The sequence below is a fragment of the Abrus precatorius genome, unplaced genomic scaffold, assembly GCF_003935025.1.
Source record: "Abrus precatorius isolate BTA unplaced genomic scaffold, Abrus_2018 Scaffold4, whole genome shotgun sequence".
In the NCBI taxonomy this organism is placed as follows: domain Eukaryota; kingdom Viridiplantae; phylum Streptophyta; class Magnoliopsida; order Fabales; family Fabaceae; genus Abrus; species Abrus precatorius.
The window spans coordinates 21,063,130-21,083,444 of record NW_020874384.1 but is presented as its reverse complement, the minus strand read 5'-3'; the positions used below and the strand labels follow the sequence as shown (position 1 = coordinate 21,083,444).

General features: G+C 28.1%; 2 protein-coding genes across 9 annotated transcripts; both read right to left on the bottom strand.

The window, feature by feature from the left end:
- Positions 1-2,016: 2,016 nt before the first annotated feature.
- Positions 2,017-3,674, bottom strand: LOC113864969 (3-ketoacyl-CoA synthase 4-like). Its single transcript, XM_027499243.1, has 2 exons — positions 3,520-3,674; positions 2,017-3,483 (listed from the first exon to the last, which is right to left on the bottom strand). Exons 1-2 carry the CDS (start codon positions 3,538-3,540, stop codon positions 2,017-2,019), a joined length of 1,488 nt encoding a protein of 495 aa, XP_027355044.1. The 5' UTR covers positions 3,541-3,674.
- Positions 3,675-6,534: 2,860 nt separating this feature from the next.
- On the bottom strand, positions 6,535-7,718 carry LOC113864454 (glycine-rich RNA-binding protein 7-like). 8 transcript variants are annotated; one of them, XM_027498173.1, is made up of 3 exons: positions 7,521-7,714; positions 7,035-7,239; positions 6,535-6,992 (listed from the first exon to the last, which is right to left on the bottom strand). In XM_027498173.1, exons 1-3 carry the CDS (start codon positions 7,632-7,634, stop codon positions 6,817-6,819), a joined length of 495 nt encoding a protein of 164 aa, XP_027353974.1. In that variant the 5' UTR covers positions 7,635-7,714; the 3' UTR covers positions 6,535-6,816. The 8 variants fall into 8 exon arrangements, with proteins under 8 accessions (XP_027353974.1, XP_027353975.1, XP_027353977.1 ...); XM_027498174.1 differs by having other exon boundaries at positions 6,535-7,025; positions 7,068-7,239; XM_027498176.1 differs by having other exon boundaries at positions 6,535-7,007; positions 7,080-7,239.
- Between the last annotated feature and the right edge of the window lie 12,597 nt (positions 7,719-20,315).

Genomic DNA, 20,315 nt, shown 5'->3' with positions numbered 1-20,315 from the left:
AGAGTGAAATAAAGTTGCATTATTATATATTTTGATGATGAATTTGAGGGAGGCAAAGTGATATCATCGTATACCTTCAGACTAGAGGGGAGGAAACAGCAAAAAGGTATTAGATGAAATACAATAAAATGAATTTTATTTTGAATAATTCAAATATTAAATATTATAAATATTTTCTTTTATTCAACTTCATTTTATTTATTTACATCAATTCAAACGTAAATACAACCTTAAGTTAAAAAATAAAATGCAAAATAACAGTGAAACCACGTGCCTTAAAATTGTGATGAAAGATGTCCTTACCATTAAGAACCTGGATTTTATCATACAGCGGCATATTCATATTTATTAATAAATTTAATTCTAGGGAATTCTAAAAAATTATAGTATCAACTAATTAAAATATATTGTAAATATAATTTTTATATTAATTATTATATGAATTAATAATTTTTTAATATGATAAATTATGATTAGATGACAATGTTAAAAAAATTATATTATCAATATATTAACATTAACTTTTTATTTAATAATATGTACAAAATAATTAGCAGACTAATATTTTCATTATTATAAAAATATTATTTTTAATATGGTTAAATTTAGCTTGAGATTAATAAAATTAATATTTTTAATGCTAATTAATAGGATATAAAGCTCATAAAGAAATGAAATGAGGGAAAAACTCTAAACAGCCTCCCTAAGAACGGTCGAGATTAGCCAGAGATCCACGTTCAGCGCATTCTTGGGTCAAACATTTGTTTGAGCACTAATCTGGTTTTAGAAGATAGAGGACCCTTCTCTCCCTCCCTCTCTCTCTCTCTCTGAAACACTGTAAACGATGGTAAAATAATATTTTATTCAAAGAGAACCATGCACGTGGTAAGTGCCCACAAACACTTCATGTGGCGGAACACAAAATGCGCTCAACTATTAACCTCGTTGGATAAGAAAAGTGTTTAAAACTTTTTCTCCATTATATTCCATTTTCATCTGTATCTATAGTTTCTGCTTTAAAGTTATAGATGTGATTGAAAGAAGAGGCAGAAAATATAAATTAAGTGTTAAAACATCATGGCTTGGTTGCATATATAGCGCTGACATCTGTTCAATTCAATAATCCAACCGCACATTAAATTCAAGTGTTTCGTTACTTATTTTAGCTTCCAAATTATTTATGTTACGATGAGTAGAACTAATTTTTAAAAAAATAATGAAATGAAAAAGAATGTTACCAATTTTTTAGAAATTAAATAATAACATATCAACCAACATTACAAACTATAGTTGGCAGATAACACAGTACGCAGTCGATTGAGTATATTGATTAGGATTCAATTCCTAATTATTTGCGTAAAAAAGATTACAATATCTACCTTGATCATTTTAATTAAAGCTTTAAAAAGATGTACAGATTCTAATTAATAAATAATAAAAGAGGTAGCATTGCGATGGCTGGCCATGTGGTTTTATACCAAGCAAGCATTTTAAAAATGGAATGCATCAAAGAGGCTTTTTAAAATACATGTTGAAACAATATAAGAGTACTTTATTACTTTATCTAGGTCAAGGCACTTCTTGCTTTTCGGATGCTAAACTGGGATAAGATAACGAATAACAATGCTCCATTTAATTGACGCTAGTATTTATTCTGTGTAAATTAATACTTATTATCTGCCCAAGGAAAGCTTTGTGTTGTGCGTGTACACCAAAGTTCCAGCAAAGTTGTTACTAAATTTATAAAACAATTGCCGGAGATCTCTGTATGAACCAACAACAAAGATAAAGAAATAGATAGTATTAACAGTGTTGTGACTTGTGAACAAGAATTACCAAAATAATGGTGTAATCACAATACAATCATACTAAAAGTTAAGTTCAGGCAACTCCGAACAGAAAAACTGACTCTGACTTCTAAACATCCAGAAACCCCCCAATAAATTCGAAAATAAATGCCAATTTGAGACGAATTGAACCTCGTTTTTTAACAGAAGAAAAAGGCAATAATTAAGACTAGGCAGCAATCTGAACTGGGTAGCTGTGAATGCAATCTTCCCAGGGACTCTTGGGTGAGGGTTTAACATGTGTGAGGGCCTCCCACACAGCACTGTTACACTTGAACCCACTTCCGAAAGCAATTTGCCACACTCTGTGACCCTTTCTCATCCTTCCTTTGGCCTCAGTGTAAGCCAACTCATACCAAATTGAACTTGAGGAAGTGTTACCAAATCTGTGCAATGTCATTCTGGAGGCCTCTACATGGTGGGGCAGAAGCTGAAGGTTCTTCTCCAGCTCATCGATCACCGCCCTCCCACCAGCATGTATGCAGAAATGATCAAAAGCAAGCTTGAAATCGGGTATATAAGGCTTCACCTTGGCATTGAAAACCTTCTTAACCACCAATGTAACAAAGAAGAGAAGTTGCTCGCTTATGGGCAGCACAAGGGGACCCAACGTGGTGATGTTAGTCTTGAGAGCCCCACCAGCAATTGCCATTAGATCCTTAGACAAAGACACACCCGTTTTCCCATTATCATCTTGCTCCTGATAAACACACCTAAACGCCTTGTCGTCTGCACCTTTATGGGTCCTCACCACATGAACAAGTTTGTACTTGGCGCGTCTTCTATCAGAGCCCTTGTTGGAGAGCAACACTGCAGCCCCACCAACGCGGAACAAGCAATTCGGTATCAGCATGGACTTGTTGTTCCCAAAGTACCAATTTTGGGTTATGTTCTCCGTGCTCACCACAACCGCATAAGTGTTGCTGTGAATCTGAAGCATGTCTTTGGCAAGATCAACGGCTATTACACCCGCACTGCAACCCATGCCTCCCAAATTGAAGCTCTTAATGTTCCCCCTGAGCTTGTACTTGTTCACAATCATGGCTGAAAGGGAAGGCGTGGGGTTGAACAAGCTGCAATTCACGACGAGGATTCCAATGTCCTTGGGATTAACTTTGGTGTTGGCAAAGAGATTGTCCAAAGCGCCGAACATGACCTGCTCTGCTTCTTCTCTTGCAGCCGCCATGGAGGGTCTGGGGGGGATGGAATGCATGGCTTCGGGGACGTAGGTTTCTTCGCCGAGTCCAGAACGGTCTAGAATTTTGCGCTGGAATTCGAGGGAAGAGTCGTTGAAGTCCCCGGTGAGTTTGGAGTGGTCCATGAACTGTTGAAAGCGGACGCGGAGGTGGTGAGGGGGGCGATAGCAGGAGTAATCGAGAAGGAAAACGGATCGGGGTCGGGTCATGATGTAGAGGGTGGATCCGAAGACGATAATGGCGGAGAAAGCGATGACTGTGAGGAGATTGTATTGGAGGTGAAGCCATAGGTGGTGGGTGTTCAATTGAGATGCTTGGATGATTATGATGGTTATGAGAGGGAGAAGACAGAGAGTGAAGAGGTGTGAGATGAGATAGTGGTATCCGAGCTTGACATACTTGAGCTTCACGCTCTGAAGAAAATCAGGTAATCTGTTTCTGTTTCTGTTTCTGTTTCTGTTGATGGGAATGGGAATGGGGTCCGAAGGGGAAGACATGGGACGCGCGCGTGTTGGATTGATTAATCGGAACGAATTGAACTGGGGATTTGGGAATTGGGATCTGAATTATAAGAGGAAGAGGGAGATGGGGTTGATGCAACTGCAAGTGCGAATGGGAGAGAGTGACAGCGCGTGTTGGTGAGGTTTGGCAACGAAGAATGAAAATATAACTATGAATGAGAGAGACGGTCAAAGGTAGAGAAGCGGCGAGCGCAGGCTTCAATGTCACTTCTTTCACCCTCCACTCTTGACTTTCGGATTAATTAGGGATTACCATTCTCTACTCTTTAACGATAAATGGAATAATTTTATTTTTAAATAAGTACTTATTATATATAACTATAAAAATACTTTTCTATAGGAAAAATCTACTGTGGGCAGTATGGTAATTTCAAATGGGAATAATGACAGTAGCAGACAGGAGACGGCAGCAATCATGAATTTATGATAGATAATGTTAAACTTTTGACCAATTAATTTGAATTCATCACATTCACACGTGAATCTGCCACTGCCCCTCCGTTCATTGCCATTTGTTGGGCCCCGCCCGCCAATTTCATCTCCCCACACACTATTATCATATTTTTCACTTTTTAATTTATAAATTTAACTGATTCCGATTAAAATTATAAGAGATATTCTCTCCAGTCTTTTTTTAAAAAAATGAAAAATTAAATCACTAAAATTAAAAAATTCATTAAATATATTATATTTTTTTTATAAATATAAATTTTATTCTAAAAATATTCATAATATTAAATAATATAGTTAGTAATTTATATATTTAATAATATTAATAAAAAAGAATATAATAAAATTTAATAATTAATACATCTTAAATTTATTATTTATTTTTTATAATAAAAATATAAAAACTATTTACTTTTATTTCTTATAAAAAAGAAATTACCATCTTTCATTTTCTTTGCCGGCTCCCGCCAGCTAGTTGTTTAGATCATAATGTCTACAGGCATTGTCACAGTTTTAGGTACAAAAAATCCCATTGAAAATCCTAATAGCCTCGAGAATAGAATATCGTAACCGGTAAACAAGTTTTAGATTTTCATTTATTTTTCCATGCTCGATGTTTATCGTGAAAATCACTCCCTTGAGTTGTTCAATGGATTCACTTTATTATTTCCTATTGTTAATTGTCTGTCCCTTACCAAGAAATCAGTGCACATTGATTCCTTCATATTATTAAGCATCTAGGTTTATAATTTATAATTCATGATTGTTAACTTAATCATCTAGTGCGTAAATCGCCTAAAACGAGACTGTTTTATGTTAACTTTCTTAAAAGGGGAAATTTTCAATTTATGATAGTTTTTAGATTTCATTTTTTTAAATTTACAAATCTCATAAGAAATTGATTAGACATTTTTATGGCGTGACCGGTGTATCCAGAATTTAATTTATTTGAGAGACTAAAATCGCTAAAGCAGATTTTTTATTTTTCAAGAAAATATCTAAACACACAATAAAAAATCAAACTTTGCTCAACATATTTAAAAATTAAAGTTATGTACTAATTAGGCAGGTCAAATTTTATTAGTATCGTCAAATTTCTAAACACAATTCCTACCTTTACGGAAATGATTTGACATAATTTTTCAGGCACAGCTGATTGGTGTTTTTTATTTTTTGATATTTGAAGTCATATATAAAGAAAATTGCATAAAAAAAAGAGAATATAGTTGTAAATTATTTTTAAAATGGTAGAAAAAACTTGTCTCTGGGTGTGTAGGCATGTGTAATCGTAATATTTGGTTGGTGAATTGAAGGATTGAACCCCAATTCTATGAATGACTACGCTCTTCAAAATTTTGTCATGAGATCTCCGTTCTGCCTGGGAACGAGATTCGCCCGTATTTGAGTTGGGTATTATATTTTTTAAATGATAAACAATAAAAAAAATATTTTTTTTCATTTTCATAAAGCTTATAAATGTTTAAAAGAAAACATTAATTAATAATAATAAACTATTGATTATATTGAATAAATTTAAAATAAATTATCAAATATTTTCATTTTTAAATTAATATATAAATGTATAATGTATAAAATTACTTAACATGAAAATTCAAAAATATAAACCTTAAAATTGGTCTTTTTACAATACTCTTTAAAATGTTTATATTTAAAATATTCATAAAAAATACTGTTATTTAAGAATTAATATTGAAAAATTAAATGGGTTAGAAATTTAGAAGATTATATACATTAAATATTTATGATTAATAAAATTTATTTTTATTGTTATATTTTATGGGTGTTTAAATGTTTATATTTATTAGTTAAAAAACAATTTTATGATTTAATTGAAAAATCTACTTAATAAAATATTTAATTAAAGTCAAATTAAACTTCAAATCCAAAATAGTAATTATTTATACAATATAAAATACATTAAGTGTTTGATTTTTTAAAATTTTATTCTTTTTTAATATTCTAAAATCGTTTTACTTGTTAATTTGCCCTTTTAATTCAATAATTTTTTTAATCTTTATATAAATTTTACTAGTTCATATGATGATTTGTGTGTGATGTTCATATAACTTTATAGTGAGATAATATTTGTTCAAGTGTTTAAAATGAAAAAAAAAAAAAAAACGAGCGACTGATCAGAAGCGAAAAAAAAGTTGAATTAGTGATAGTTTGAGGATTTTAGTATGTAAGAAGTGTACATTAAGACAATTTTTTTTAAAACTATTGCATTTGAAGAAATAAAATTTAAAAAAACTAAAATTAAATTTTGTAAACATATTCAACACTAAAATTTAAAAAAAATTAATTGAACATCTTTATATGCCTATCCGAGTTGACAAAATTAATTTTGGCGATCTGTGTCTGAAAGTCTCCTGTTTGAAATATTCTAAAAAAATTGCATTTCAGAAAATGGAGATAATATCTCATCTCCTGTCCGGCTTGATTGATTTTAAGATTACGTATTTCCCTGGCACGGCGAATCCCATTTCAGTTGTTAACTAGAAAATGATTGATTGAATGGACATTTTAAATTTAAGAGAAAAGAATAAGAAAACATGAATGAGTAGGATCATAATTTCTGACTACGGTTTGTTGGATTGTTTATAAACAACCAGTACACAAATTCAGAGGTCAAAAACGAGAACCATAGCAACACGAAACCATAACAGAAGCTCAAACCATAAAGGATATTTCAAAACCTAACAAACATCACTAAGGCATAATCAACGGATACAACACAACCTTCCCCTTCTCATCCGCTAAAAACCTATATTAACGCAACTTTTAATTCCTCCAGCTACCATCAGAAGCACCACCTCCTCTTGAGTAGCGGGCCCCACCATCTCCGTACCCACGGTCTCTTCCACCGCCATAACCACCTCCTCCATATCCTCCGCCGCCGCCGCCTCCATAGCCTCCACCACCGTTGCGGCTGTAGCCACCTTCACGACGGCCACCGCCTCCATATCCACCTCCTCCACCACGGCTGTACCCTCCGCCGCCGTATCCTCCACCACCGCCACCGCTTCCATAACCGCCGCCGCCACCTCCGCCCCTTCCACGGGACTGAGCCTCGTTCACAGTGATATTACGGCCGTCAAGGTTCTGACCGTTCATGCCTTCGATGGCGTCCTTCATGGCCTGCTCCGTAGCGAAGGTCACAAATCCAAATCCTCTCGACCTTCCAGTCTCACGATCGTTGATGACCTGAAAACACGAAAAAAGCATCGATTCGCATCAGATCGGGCTAATTTTCGCATAAAAGTGAGAAATTACAAAAAAAAAACAGATTAGAACCGATCGATCTTCGCCTTTGAATCAAAGATGAAGATGAACGTACCGATTGGTGTGAGTAATAAAAGAATCATTATAGTAACACAAGTATCATAGATCAAGTAACGCAAAACAGATCAGAGAGCACAGATCAGATGGGATCGAGAAAATCCAAATCCGAATCGTGTCAGATCCGATCCCTGCAACAAACGGACCTTCGATTCGACGATCTCGCCAAAGGAAGAGAAGGCTTTCTCGAGAGCATCGTTGTCGGTGGCCCAGGCTAACCCACCAACAAAGCATCGGAACTCAATTTCTGCAGAAGCCATCAGAAACCCTAGAATTGAAAGAGGGACAAAAAGGGAATAAAGGGAAAAGAAAAGGAGGATTATCGAGAATCCACCTTGAAGAGAGAGCACGAAGAAAAACGGCTACCCCTAATGGCATCTTATATAGCTGAGGATGTCTTCTCTTAACTAGGGTTAACCCAACCGTTCCACCCTCTTATTCCTTCCCTCATTCAAACCACGGTTAATCTTCGTACCTGCCTCCGCGTGTTTCCTTCTTCTTTTCTTTTTTTTTGGTAAACCAAAACTATTTATTTTAGTCGCTCATTTTTCTATTTTTAAATTAAAACAGAACAGTTTTAATCTATATGTTGAATATTCTTATTTTTTTAAAATTGGAAAGGAAGCATTCAAAAACATTAACTTGTTAGCATTTTCAAAGTTAAAGAATTAAATATAAAAATATATTTTCTAGATAAAATAAATGAAATGAATAAAACATAATTTCTTAGATGTGAATAATGTAAAAAAATAAAATAAAAAAGAAAGTGTAAGTTGGTGTGTTCGTGAGGGTGGGGCACATAAATATATAAATTCTATGAAGTTTTCGAAATTTTTCTAGGGGTGTAAAGTATATATGTTTAAATTTTAAAATATAAAATTTTGTGATATAATAAAAAGATCGAAAATATTTTACTTAATTTTAAGGGGATTTTTTTATATTTTGTAGTATATATATTACGTACGATGTTAATTTTTAAACATTTGAAATTATATCGATTGAGTCGACAGAAAAGGAAGAACCGATATTTTAGTGGCTTCTTAAATATCTAGAGTTTATATAAAAATATCTTATGGGTAAAAGTACACTTGTGTCCCTGCCCTTGCCCAGAAACAATCTCTTCTCAATCATCGTGAATTTTAGGCACCTTCTTTGATGGTTAGGCTGAGTATGACAAGTTTTGTTTTGTTAATCAGCATTTAACATGACGAGATCATTTTATTTTAACGGTTGATTTTATTTCTCTTTTTTTCAGTTTAAATTTTATCTTAAGAGAAGTACAAGACTAACCGAGAACAAATATTTAAGTTTTTTTTAAAGTATTTCTACCGCAAATTAATTAAATATGAAAATTTCATTAAAAATTATGTTGAACTGAATTAAAATATTATTATTATTACTACTACTTAGTTGTTAACTTGAAGTTGAAATAGTAAATTTTTTTAAAAATATATGTATATTAAAATAATATTTATTGTCACTTTTAAATATTTATTATTTTTTAAATATTTTTTATGTCCATAACAATAAATCAGAGTACTTTATATAAAATAATTAAAGCAACAATAAACGTTTTTATATCTAAAAAGAAAAAATTATTAAATATTTCAAAATTTTAATAAAAATATTATCATTTACTAAAATATAATTTTTAAATAAAAAATAAAAATAGTATTATCATCCTTACTAATAAATTATTATTAGTGTTGCTTTCGTCTAAATAAATATTGTTTATTGTCATCGCTCTTAAAACAACCAAATTTTGTATAAAAGTAGTATCGTCATTTGTAAACATTTTATATTATCATCTACTTGGTTATTTGACGTGCATAAAATACATAGCTTACTTGTATTTATTTATTTATATTCTCATCATCTTTCGTTGTCTTATCCAACTTTAGTTTTATGCTTGTGAAAAAGAAAATAATTAAAAGAATATATACGTAAGGAACAAGATAAAATAGATTTTATATTATTCGATATAATGGGAAAAAATATTGCTTTATATATCAAAAGAAATTAATATTGCCTTAAAAATTCATTGTATTTTTTTAATTTGATATTCTTTTCAACCTCACCATTCTTGTCAAAACGAGGAGAAAGAATACTGACATCTCCTTATTCTATTCCCATCGTGAATCTTAGTATTAAGAATATATTTTTCCGGAAATTGTAGTATTATCTTATAAAAAGCAAATCATTTTTTATTCGTTTACTTATATTTTTTATATTATTTAATTAATATGCATTTAATGTATCACATAAACATTTATAAATATATATTTAATTTATATACACCAACCATTGTTACTTAATTTAACTGATATAAAAATTACATCCGGGATAAATTCTCATTTGTTGAGAGTGCAGATATTTTAATATCAACAGTATATTAAAATCAAACTCCTGTATTTTTAATATTTAACTTAACTAATAAAGATTTTTTTGAAAATATAAAGATGATATATTGTGTCCTTAATATTATTTAAAAAGAAGTTAATTATACTTTTAAAAATAAATTTTAATTAATTTTGTGAAAAATTGTTATTTTTTCTTCCAAATATCAGTTTGAATTTTATGTATTATTTTTTAACGATATTTGAATTATTTGAAATTAATTATGTACAATGCGTGTATGTATATGCCTTTAATATTTTTTACTGACACCTTCAGACCCTGTTTTTCATGAAACAGGTGAAAAGGACTTTATTCAATTAGTACATAATAAAGAACTTGGAAGAAAGACAAAATATAAATAAGGGTCACAAAATTATAGTATTGGGCTTTATGTCATTAAAATGAGGGATTGAGTTTTTCTTTTAATATTTTCCAATGACACCCTTGTTCTTGTTTCTTAAATCAGTGAGTTAGCATTCTTTTTTTCCTTTTTTGTTCACTTAGTTAAAGATAATGATTACTCGTGTTAATTGGCTACCAGTTTTGGTTTTTTTTTTTTAATCAAATGAGTTTAATCTTTCAGTTAAATAGGATTTTTACAGAGTATTAACGTAATTTATGTAGTACATAGATCTAAGTTAGAACATATTAAATATGAATCTATCTGTATGCTTCTTGACAGGCTATTTTTATTTTAATAGAGAAGACCATTGACTTCAGTAATTTCACGATATCCTACCAATTCATTTAATGCACTTCGAATGACTTCAAATCTAAGCAATTCTATGATTGAAAAACAAAAAACACAATTGTAAGAAGTTAATATTATTCACTTAAAATTCTCACGTGCTTAAGTTGATTATTGCTTGTAATCATGTTCACGCAACGCTTATTCTATCATATTATTTTATTTTATTTTACTTGTTATTTTCAATTCTATTTTATTTTTTAAAGTGAAAATTTTAAATTAAGAGAAAGTTCACCCCTACATAAGTATAAGAACAGAGAAGACCACTGCCTTCAGCAAAACAAATATTACAATTACATATGGCAATAATCCTAAAGTCGTTATAGATCATTATTCATAGGAATAGAAGAATGACTTGTAACAAAATCGTTATGTATCAATTTCTTTTTTTTCAAGTCAAACCTTTTTTCAGTGTTGATTTTTGGTCTTTTTTTTCCTTCTTTCCGTTAAACTGGGCTCACGGCTGAGCAGAGATGTCTCGCTATTAGAAGAAATATATTAGGGCTGAGCGAAGTTAGTAATTGTGATCCACCAATATATTTGGGCTTCATGTCTGAACATTGCATGCGGGCCTAGCCTGTAAACTGCGAAATAATTTTGGGGTTTTTATTAGGTATTAAGTGATCATAGCCTATATTTAAGAGTTAAAAATAATAAAAAAGTAATTTAAATATATCAACGCTGTCGTTTTTTTTAATATTTTCACTCAATAACATGAGTTTTTTTAATTAATGTTTTAAATATAATAGTTTAAAAGATGAAAGTAAAAAAATCATTAGTTTTGTCAATATTATATTATAGGATTGCGTCTAAGCATTTTGAAAATATATCGAAAAAATAATGTTTATTATGCTTTTATATTACTAATATAAAAAATACAGTTTTCAGCAAAATTTGTCACTTTTAATCACTTAAACTCAACCTTTAAAACCGGTGTTAGTATTTTTTATTCTACAAACACTTGTTAAGATCTCTCACATTGATATATTCATGATATTTATTTAAATACAGAAAAAATAAATAAAAATGTATCTTAAGGCTTGCAAGCCTGTTTGGGTTTCAACCAAGATGAAGATTACACAACTTCTGATGCATAAAAATTTCAATAACATTTATTGGACGCGAAAAGAAAAAAGAAAATAGTTATCCCTCCAATCCAGTTTCCAAATGCAGAAACAAACAAGGCCTTTATCACATTAAAAGATAATTAATAATCAACTGTTGAACTGGACATGTGTGTTTGTGTGTACAAGTCAAAGTTATAGGCTTTGGAACAGAGTTGTTACAACAAGCAATGTATTTGACTACAAATTCATAATTAGTTAGCTGCCCACATTGGTAACGTACTATTTATTGTATTAAAGTTCAACTTCAACGTTCAATGAATAGCGGCGCGTCATTGTTAAGTTCCGTCCATCTCAACCAAAGTCCAAAATCTCTCCCTCTTTTTTAAATAAAACATAATATTAATATCAACTCTTAAAACTCAATTTAACGAATTAATAATCATAATTTTTTATTAAAAATATATATCTATTATATATTTAATCTAGTAAATATATTTGTATTAAAAAAATATTGTTTTTAAACACTTAAAGTTGAATTTAAAAATTGATATTAATAAAATTTGTAAAATAAATATTAACTTTAGCTTCTTAAACAATTAGTGCTGATTATTTTAATGTTTATAAATTAATTCCATGAAGTGATATTTATTTTAACTTTTTATACATAAATTAAAATAAAAAATAAAGGAAAATAACTAAAATAATTTTTTTAATTAAGAATGAGAGCAAAAATTTTTATAAAGCTAAAAGTTAAAGTAATTAGAGCTTATAATTTGAAAGACTAAAAAAAAAATTTTTTCTTGTAGCGTGTATCCATACAATCATAGTGTTACATGTACTTTTTTTTCCAACTTCAAATTAATATATATGAGTACATTCTCATGTTTTTTTTTTTTTTACATATATATATATATATATATATATATTAATATTAAAAATTTGTCATATAATTTATAAGAAATGTTAATTTTGGTTGTTTAAATAGAGTTTGAGCAATTAAACTTAGTATCATATCAAAATATATTTCAAAATAGAAAATATTTAAATAAAAAATATGGATAATTTATAACAAATATTATTTATAAAATTGAAAAAATATGGATAATTTATAACAAATAGTATTTATAAAATTATGCAAAATTTTAACTTATTTTAATTAAGTTTAATTATTGTATATTTAAATACATTTTTACTCAATACATATGTTCATTTGTTGCTAAATTTGATGGTCGGAAATCAGTCAATGAATAAAGTGTAAAGGCATCAAATGATTTAAATGATAGCGTGTAATTTGGTTTACGAGTTATGACCACACAATTGAACCCCTGAATTTCTTTGTGAATTGGTAATTATATCAATCAACTAACAACAGTATAGTTTAACTAGTAGAATTATTTTTATTTAAACAGGCATTTTGAATTTGAGCATGTGAGAAAATAAATTTAATATTGTTGCTAACTATTAAATATTAAACTATTGATAACTTTAAAGGTTTAATTATTTTTTTATTTTTAATTTTAATTTTTTTAGTCATATTTAACTCGAACAACATTGGCTTATTACTAACCAAGAAATAAAATTATTTGGTCATTACATAACAAATTTAACATTAAAATAAATTTTTAAATAAGTTAAATTTGAGCCACTCCAACTCATTTAATATAACTCGTGAATTGAATGAACTGAGCTGTAATAATCTAAAATTCTTGGAAGTTCAATTTTTATTAAAACAAAACTTAAGTGTAATTATTAAGGTGTGGCTCATCAACTAAATTTTAAAATTTATTTTATAATATATAATAACATTAAAGGTAAGTGATTTATTAAAATAAAAAATTTAATTTAATTGATAAACAATGTTAAAAGCACTTTTTTTTATAATCCAACCCACGAATGAAGTAAATTAAGTCAAGCTAACTCACGAACTGGAACTCATTTTAACACCTCTAGTTACTTAACCATATCCCTGCAACTTAATCCATCCAATAATTAGGCCTTAACTTGATAAACAAGAAACATAGTAATTTCAAAACACACGATAAAACATACAATTATTTAAATTATTAGAAAAGGATCAAATTATTTATCTAACTCGTTTCATAAACTCAAATTTATTAAATAATAGACGTTCAAAGTAAAAAAAAATTAATAAGTAGTCGTTAGAATGATGAGTGGGGGGGGATGACGACGACGAGCTTCTAACGTTAGGTGACAAATTCGAATGACGCTTCTAATGGTCATACACACATAAAAGTAATAATGTCATTATTTTAATCTACAATAAATTTTCACTGTTAAGTAATTTTTTCGGGTAAAATCTTTCTCATTTGTATTTATCTAAGCTTGGGGACCTTTGCTTACTGAAATTTTATATGCATACTTCCAAATTACACATACTACACTTAAATTATTTTTAGAAACGAATTATTACACACTTAGAGTGCCATGTGTGACTGATTTAGATGGAAGATTTGCATATAATTGCATGGTTTGGGAGGGGAAAGTGGTCACCAACTTACATGGCGGGCTCTTAAATGAGGGCCAAATTAAACAGCTTCTGGTGCTCCAGCTTGCTTCCATTTGCGTATCTATTTTAAGGCTATGTTATCTTCGTTAGTACGTCTTCTGAAATTAACACTGGTCCACATAAATGTCATATAGTTCTGTTCCCTCACCCTGCTCCTGCACACATTGAATGAATTCATAATTCATAATTCACATAATATTAACTTTAGTATTGATTTAATTATTCTTTATCTCATATTTTGTTCTAGTTCAATCGCCATAGGTCTAATGAAGTATAGAAAATACAATTAGTATGTGAGGTTGATGAAAGTAAAAGGAGTAGCGTAATTATAAAAATTCTTTCATGCTAAAGTTTTTATATAAAACCTATATTAAATCAATATTTTAAAGCTAATGGCTGTTTTATATACCGTTTAAGTCTAATTAACAATGCTTATCTCACTAGCGTGCCAACTGCATGCACTCGCCTGAGTGCAACCACTTTCACAATAATGATATTCTAGAATCTGATTGATGAATACATACTTTAAAGTACACGAAATCACTATTTGAATTCACATGCAGGGTTTTTTTATTTTATTTTTAATTAAAAAGACAAGACAAGGGGTAAAAAAATGCATTAAGTGAACAAGTTATAGAATGTTTGATTAATTGTCCAAATTATTACCATGAACCAACTTAAGTTTATTCATTATTTCACGTGAGTGTTTAATTGGATGTAGTATTGGGAAAATGGATTTCGTTTGTTAGGTTAGTCGGTGTAATTATCGTAATTTTATGGATTGGGTTGCAATAAAAGACTCACCATCTCGATTAACATGACTCGTTTAATCGACTACACAAAATGATTTGAGGTAAATCACACAATCAACTTTAGCATTCTCTTTCTGTTGCTTAATGTTAATTCTAAATTAATATTACAATGCATTCGAATTTTCTCCTTTTTTTTCCCTTTTGAACCAAAAAATAAATAAAATTCACTTTAACCTGGTGCAAATATTGTTTTACATTGCTCCTATAATTAATGTTGCTGAAGAGATGAGTAAATGTGAGAATTGATTATTTCTTGATTAATTTATATATTTTCATTTCATCACTAGACTGGTCACTAGCTAATTTGTTGATAAAAAACAATGGGTAGGTTAGTTTTTTAATCCATTTTTTAAATGTGGACCAACTTATTCTATCTCATTCTTTCACTTGTTGATGACATGACTTAAAAAAAAAAAAAAACTAAATTGCTAAGTTAACGAAATAATATTTTATTGAATGATTATATGTGTATTTTTTGAAATGCTATATTTATTAAATATTTCATGATCTTCTTGCACTTAACACACATATATGTTAAATGCATGACATTTCATATCACCAAAATTTTGTTAATCGAAAAAAATATTAATTGTTTCAGTCTATAGGTATCAAAGAAAATCCATCACACACTAATGTTCAATTATATGCTTGTTTAATGTGGTGTAAACTCAACTTAAAATACTATTAAATGATATAGTCATTTAATATAATGTATTCATTACATTTGTTAAATATAGCTTATGGAAAGCATGGCATCCACGTTACTATCTTTCTTTAATTTTTTTATTATATAAAATTTCAGTTATTATAACATTAAGTGTACCAAAACATGTAATGAATAAAAAGAAAAAAAATACTAATATATTACGTATAATGTTTCTCTTAGTTTTTAACATTTAATTGATAACTTAAGTGACTGTGTTTTTGTATTTAAATTAAATATAAATAAATTATTTTTTAAAAATTTAATTTTTTATATAAATCAGAAGTAATTTTTATTGAAATTAATCACACCATAATTTTAAAATTTGAATTAAATTAATTTTTTTGTTTTTATCGTGTATTTTTATAAATTTTAAGAAACAACGCTTTATTCTTGATCAACAAATAAATAAAATTTTCTTAACTTTAACGTTTTCAATCAATGTATAAAATCATATTTTTGGTTATTTTTTATTTAATATCAAAATTTGTTAAATAAAAATTAGAATATATAAATAAATTTAAAAAGTTAAATCTGACAATAAATTATATTTTAATCTAAATATTGAATCACAACTCAAATTAGCTTTTTTTCCCCATAAAATACAGTTACATGTTAATAATAAATTAAACTGTACAACAACTTTAAGAAAATAATTTATTTAATAATGAAATAAAAATATAAAAATTTATTACATTTCAGTTCGAGTTTAAACGTAAGAAATGAAAATGAAACAAATAAAAAAATCAAGTATTTATCGAATTTTTTAAAAATAATTTAACGATGTTAAAAATTTTCCAAACACCTCTAATAAGAGTGATATCACTAAAAAATAAATCTATTGAGGAAGATGAAAAATGTGTATACTGAAATATAAACTACAATTAATGTTCATTAAACTACTCGACATATTTTACATTTAATATATTATATTTTAAAGTTAACCTGGTTTAAAAGGTTGGCAATTCATTTTTATTGATCCTACTGAAATATACTATACTAAAAATAGTGCCTGTACATTTATAGTAAAGTATGAATTAATAAAAAAAATAACATATTTTACGTATTTAAACGAAATGTACTGTTATTATATATAGTTATTTACATACAGTGAAACAAAATAGCAAAGAGAAATTAAAAACGTAAAAACCAATATTTCTATCCATAGTTTTTAACATATTTTTAATAGATATTTGTGATTTATTATTTTTAAGTAATGTTTTTAAAATTTAACTAAGAAGACCCTTAATTTAATAACTAACGAAACTAATTTCTTTGAAGTCCTCGACAAAGAACGATCAAGATAATTAATCATAAAATAGGTATAGCTTAGCTCGATTGGATTGAATTCTTTATTTTAACATGTCATCACTCATCAGTGACAACACGTGTAAAGAGTCAAGTCTAACTTTTGCACGCCACTTCCGATTCAGTGCTCCTTTTATCTATTAGTGGTATCGTAAATAATGTTTTCAAAGTTGTATATCTTCCACAAAATTAAATAAATAATATTTTAAATCTATACTTTTTTTTCTAAAAATTTACACAATTAGAAAATATTAATTTTAAATAAAAGTTATATATCTTTTCTTTCGAAATTCATCTTCTACGTATATCTTTAACTATTCTAACAAATTAATTTTAACTATTGAGTCACTAATAGTTTTATTTACTTAAATAAATTATTTATGCCTTTCTCAAGTTTGTAAGATATTTCCCAGCTGATTTTTTATCTATTTATTTAAAAATATACCATATAAATTAAAACTATCATTAATTATTTGAAGTGTATCGAATTTTTTTTTAATTAAACATAGACAATGTCTAATTGAAAAAAAAAATCGACGCTGTCTTGATTTTTTGGAAAAAAATTGAAAGGTTTTTTAAAAGTATATAAAAATGTTAATTAAATTAATTTTGAGTAATTTAAAACGATATTCAATATCATATATGGTACTTTTACTTGCTTTTTAAAATGTAATAACGTCTCAAAAAGTTTACTCATAATTAAACAAAAACAATAAAATAAAATTCTACATTATTTATTAACATTCTAACTAAACCTACAATTAAATATTAGTAATGATAAAAATTTTAAAGTGCTGACATCCTACACAGCAATGATGAGGTGTACCACTTGGGTTGTCTCTGCTTGAACGCCGGCTGCCAAGTCATATTCCAAAAACAACAATCTTTTAGTTTTCAAACATTTCTGCATCGACCACCCCGCCTGTTTCTGCTCAGATCTTTCAGCTTTCACTATTAATCTAATTCTAGTTACTTTTTTCAATGTTTTTAAATTCATTTGGGTCATTAAATTATCTTTTAAAAAACATTAATTTAATCACAATTGAACTGTAATTGAGTTTATGATAATTAAATATATATTTTGATGTTTTTTTTTATATTAAGGGGAACATTAACATAAAATCATTTAAAATTTAGATTAATATAAAATAATAATGCTATATGGATCTTTATAATTTTTTTCGAAAAGTTATAAAACAACCGATCCAAAACCAGTTTTTACGCCAGTTTTCAGCTTTTTCACTCATTTTCAACTGATTTGACCAATTCTGAGATGAATTAGTTTTTAAAATTAAACGGATCAAATAGTTGACTATTTTCGAATTCAGCCCGTTGAACCGATCGATCCACCAAATTTCAAAACACTACTTTACTCTTTTTATTTGACTACTCTAATAAATATGTTTTTGCTTTGTCAATGATTGCAATTAGATTGTTGTAAAATCAATAACAAAATAATTTTTAATTTGTTTTAAAGAGTATTTTTTGTCAAATTTTTTACCTTTTTTTTAGCTTTAAGAAATGTGAATCATTTCTCATTTCTCACGCAAAGGATATGCACTCAAATTGGAGTTTAAATTCTTATATTTATCGTTTAAGAAATGTGCAATGCAATTTAATTTTTTTTTAAAAATATTAAATGTTAAAAACTACTTCCATTGGTATGATTTGGTGTTTTCAAAATATTAAACTATTAGTATTAATACTGTGAAATTTATATTGAAAATGTGATATATTATACTAAATGTGTGATACATAGACATTTTACGAGACATTACACTATTTATAGTTTGATTTTTATTGGATAAGTATGTTTCAAAGACAAATCATTTTAGTTACTTGTAAACTTGTTTGATTAAAAAAAAGTATTTGATAGGCGAGCTTATCTCATTAGCTTGCATTAGTTAAAATAGTAATTTAATTAATTTTTTCCCTTCACATTCTTATTAAGTATTGTCATTTATCGCCCCTGACAATATTATAGTATTTGTTTTGAAGAAGTTTTTATTTTAACCTTAGATTTTTTTTTTATGAAAATATTAACTTTAACCAATTAAAGCGATAAATTATTTATTATAATAAAAATATAAGCATATAATAAGTGCTATTTTTAATAAAAAAAATTACTTTTACACATTTAAAATTAATATTATAAACGAGTTTTAACAAAAATGTTACTTAAACTATTACACTAACTATACTATTTTTTAAAATAAAATGTGTGATATTTTAAAAGATGACAGAAGTCTAAAATTAATATTTTTTACATAAATATACTAAAATATATATATTTTTGCCACCCAAACTATCTTATCGTCTTTTAAAAATTATAGCAGTGAGAAAAGTGAGAAAAAAATGGAAGGTTCGAAACGTTTTTTTTTAAGTATTTTTTTATCACTTTATGCTATTCTTCTTTTTCTTTTTTTCTTTTATCCGGACAAAGCATTAAAGAGTACGTCCGAGAGCTGTTGCGCTATGTCAAAGTTATTAAGGAGATTATTATTGCGGAATTGACACTCCTGCCTGCACATCAATTTTATTAAAGTGAAATTTTTTAAAATTATCTTTATTCTCAATTTAATTAGTCAATATTTGAGTTTTAAGGTCATAAATATTTTCTTTTATTATATATTTGTCACCCGTTATTTAGTTGTAGTTTTCAGGAAGCATGAAGATTATAAATAAATTTGTGAAAATTATTATTTTATGTTCGGAGACAAGTTGAGTAAAATTTTAAACTTAAAACGGCAGGTTAAATTAAAATTACTTAAGTATTTAACTGACTCAATATAATAATAATATTTTTTTACATTTTTTTAACTTCCTCACTTTTTATTTCACGTTCACTTACCAAAAATTCACCCGAGTAGTCCTTTAGCTTGGCATGGTTTTGCTGGCATCAAGATTATTAAGATATAGGTATCTTAAGAAATAAGTTTAGAAAACAAAAATTGAGAATAATTAAAACTGTTGTATATTGTTTTCTTTCTCGTCCTTTGGCAGGCGAAGCGAAGGCAAAAACAGGTTATAAGTTTGCCACTAAAAAGTACCGTCGTACATTCATATTCACAGAAACAAACAAGACCTTCCGTGAGACAAAAGTCAAAGCTTGGCACACGCTCCGTGTGATTCAGCTGAAAATTGTGCTTTTATTTACAACACTGCATAGCCCAATTCAATTGCAAAGCTACAAACATCACAGACAAAAACACTTCGCGAGTCGCCACATGCCCTCTCAGATCCGCTATTTTAAGAAATAATAATAACAGTAAAGTTTATTTTTACTTTTATTTTTAGTCTTTTTTAATTAATGTAGCTTAATAAAAAAAATAAACAAGTAGCACTTTAGAGACACGGACCGAAAACCAAAATCACAAAA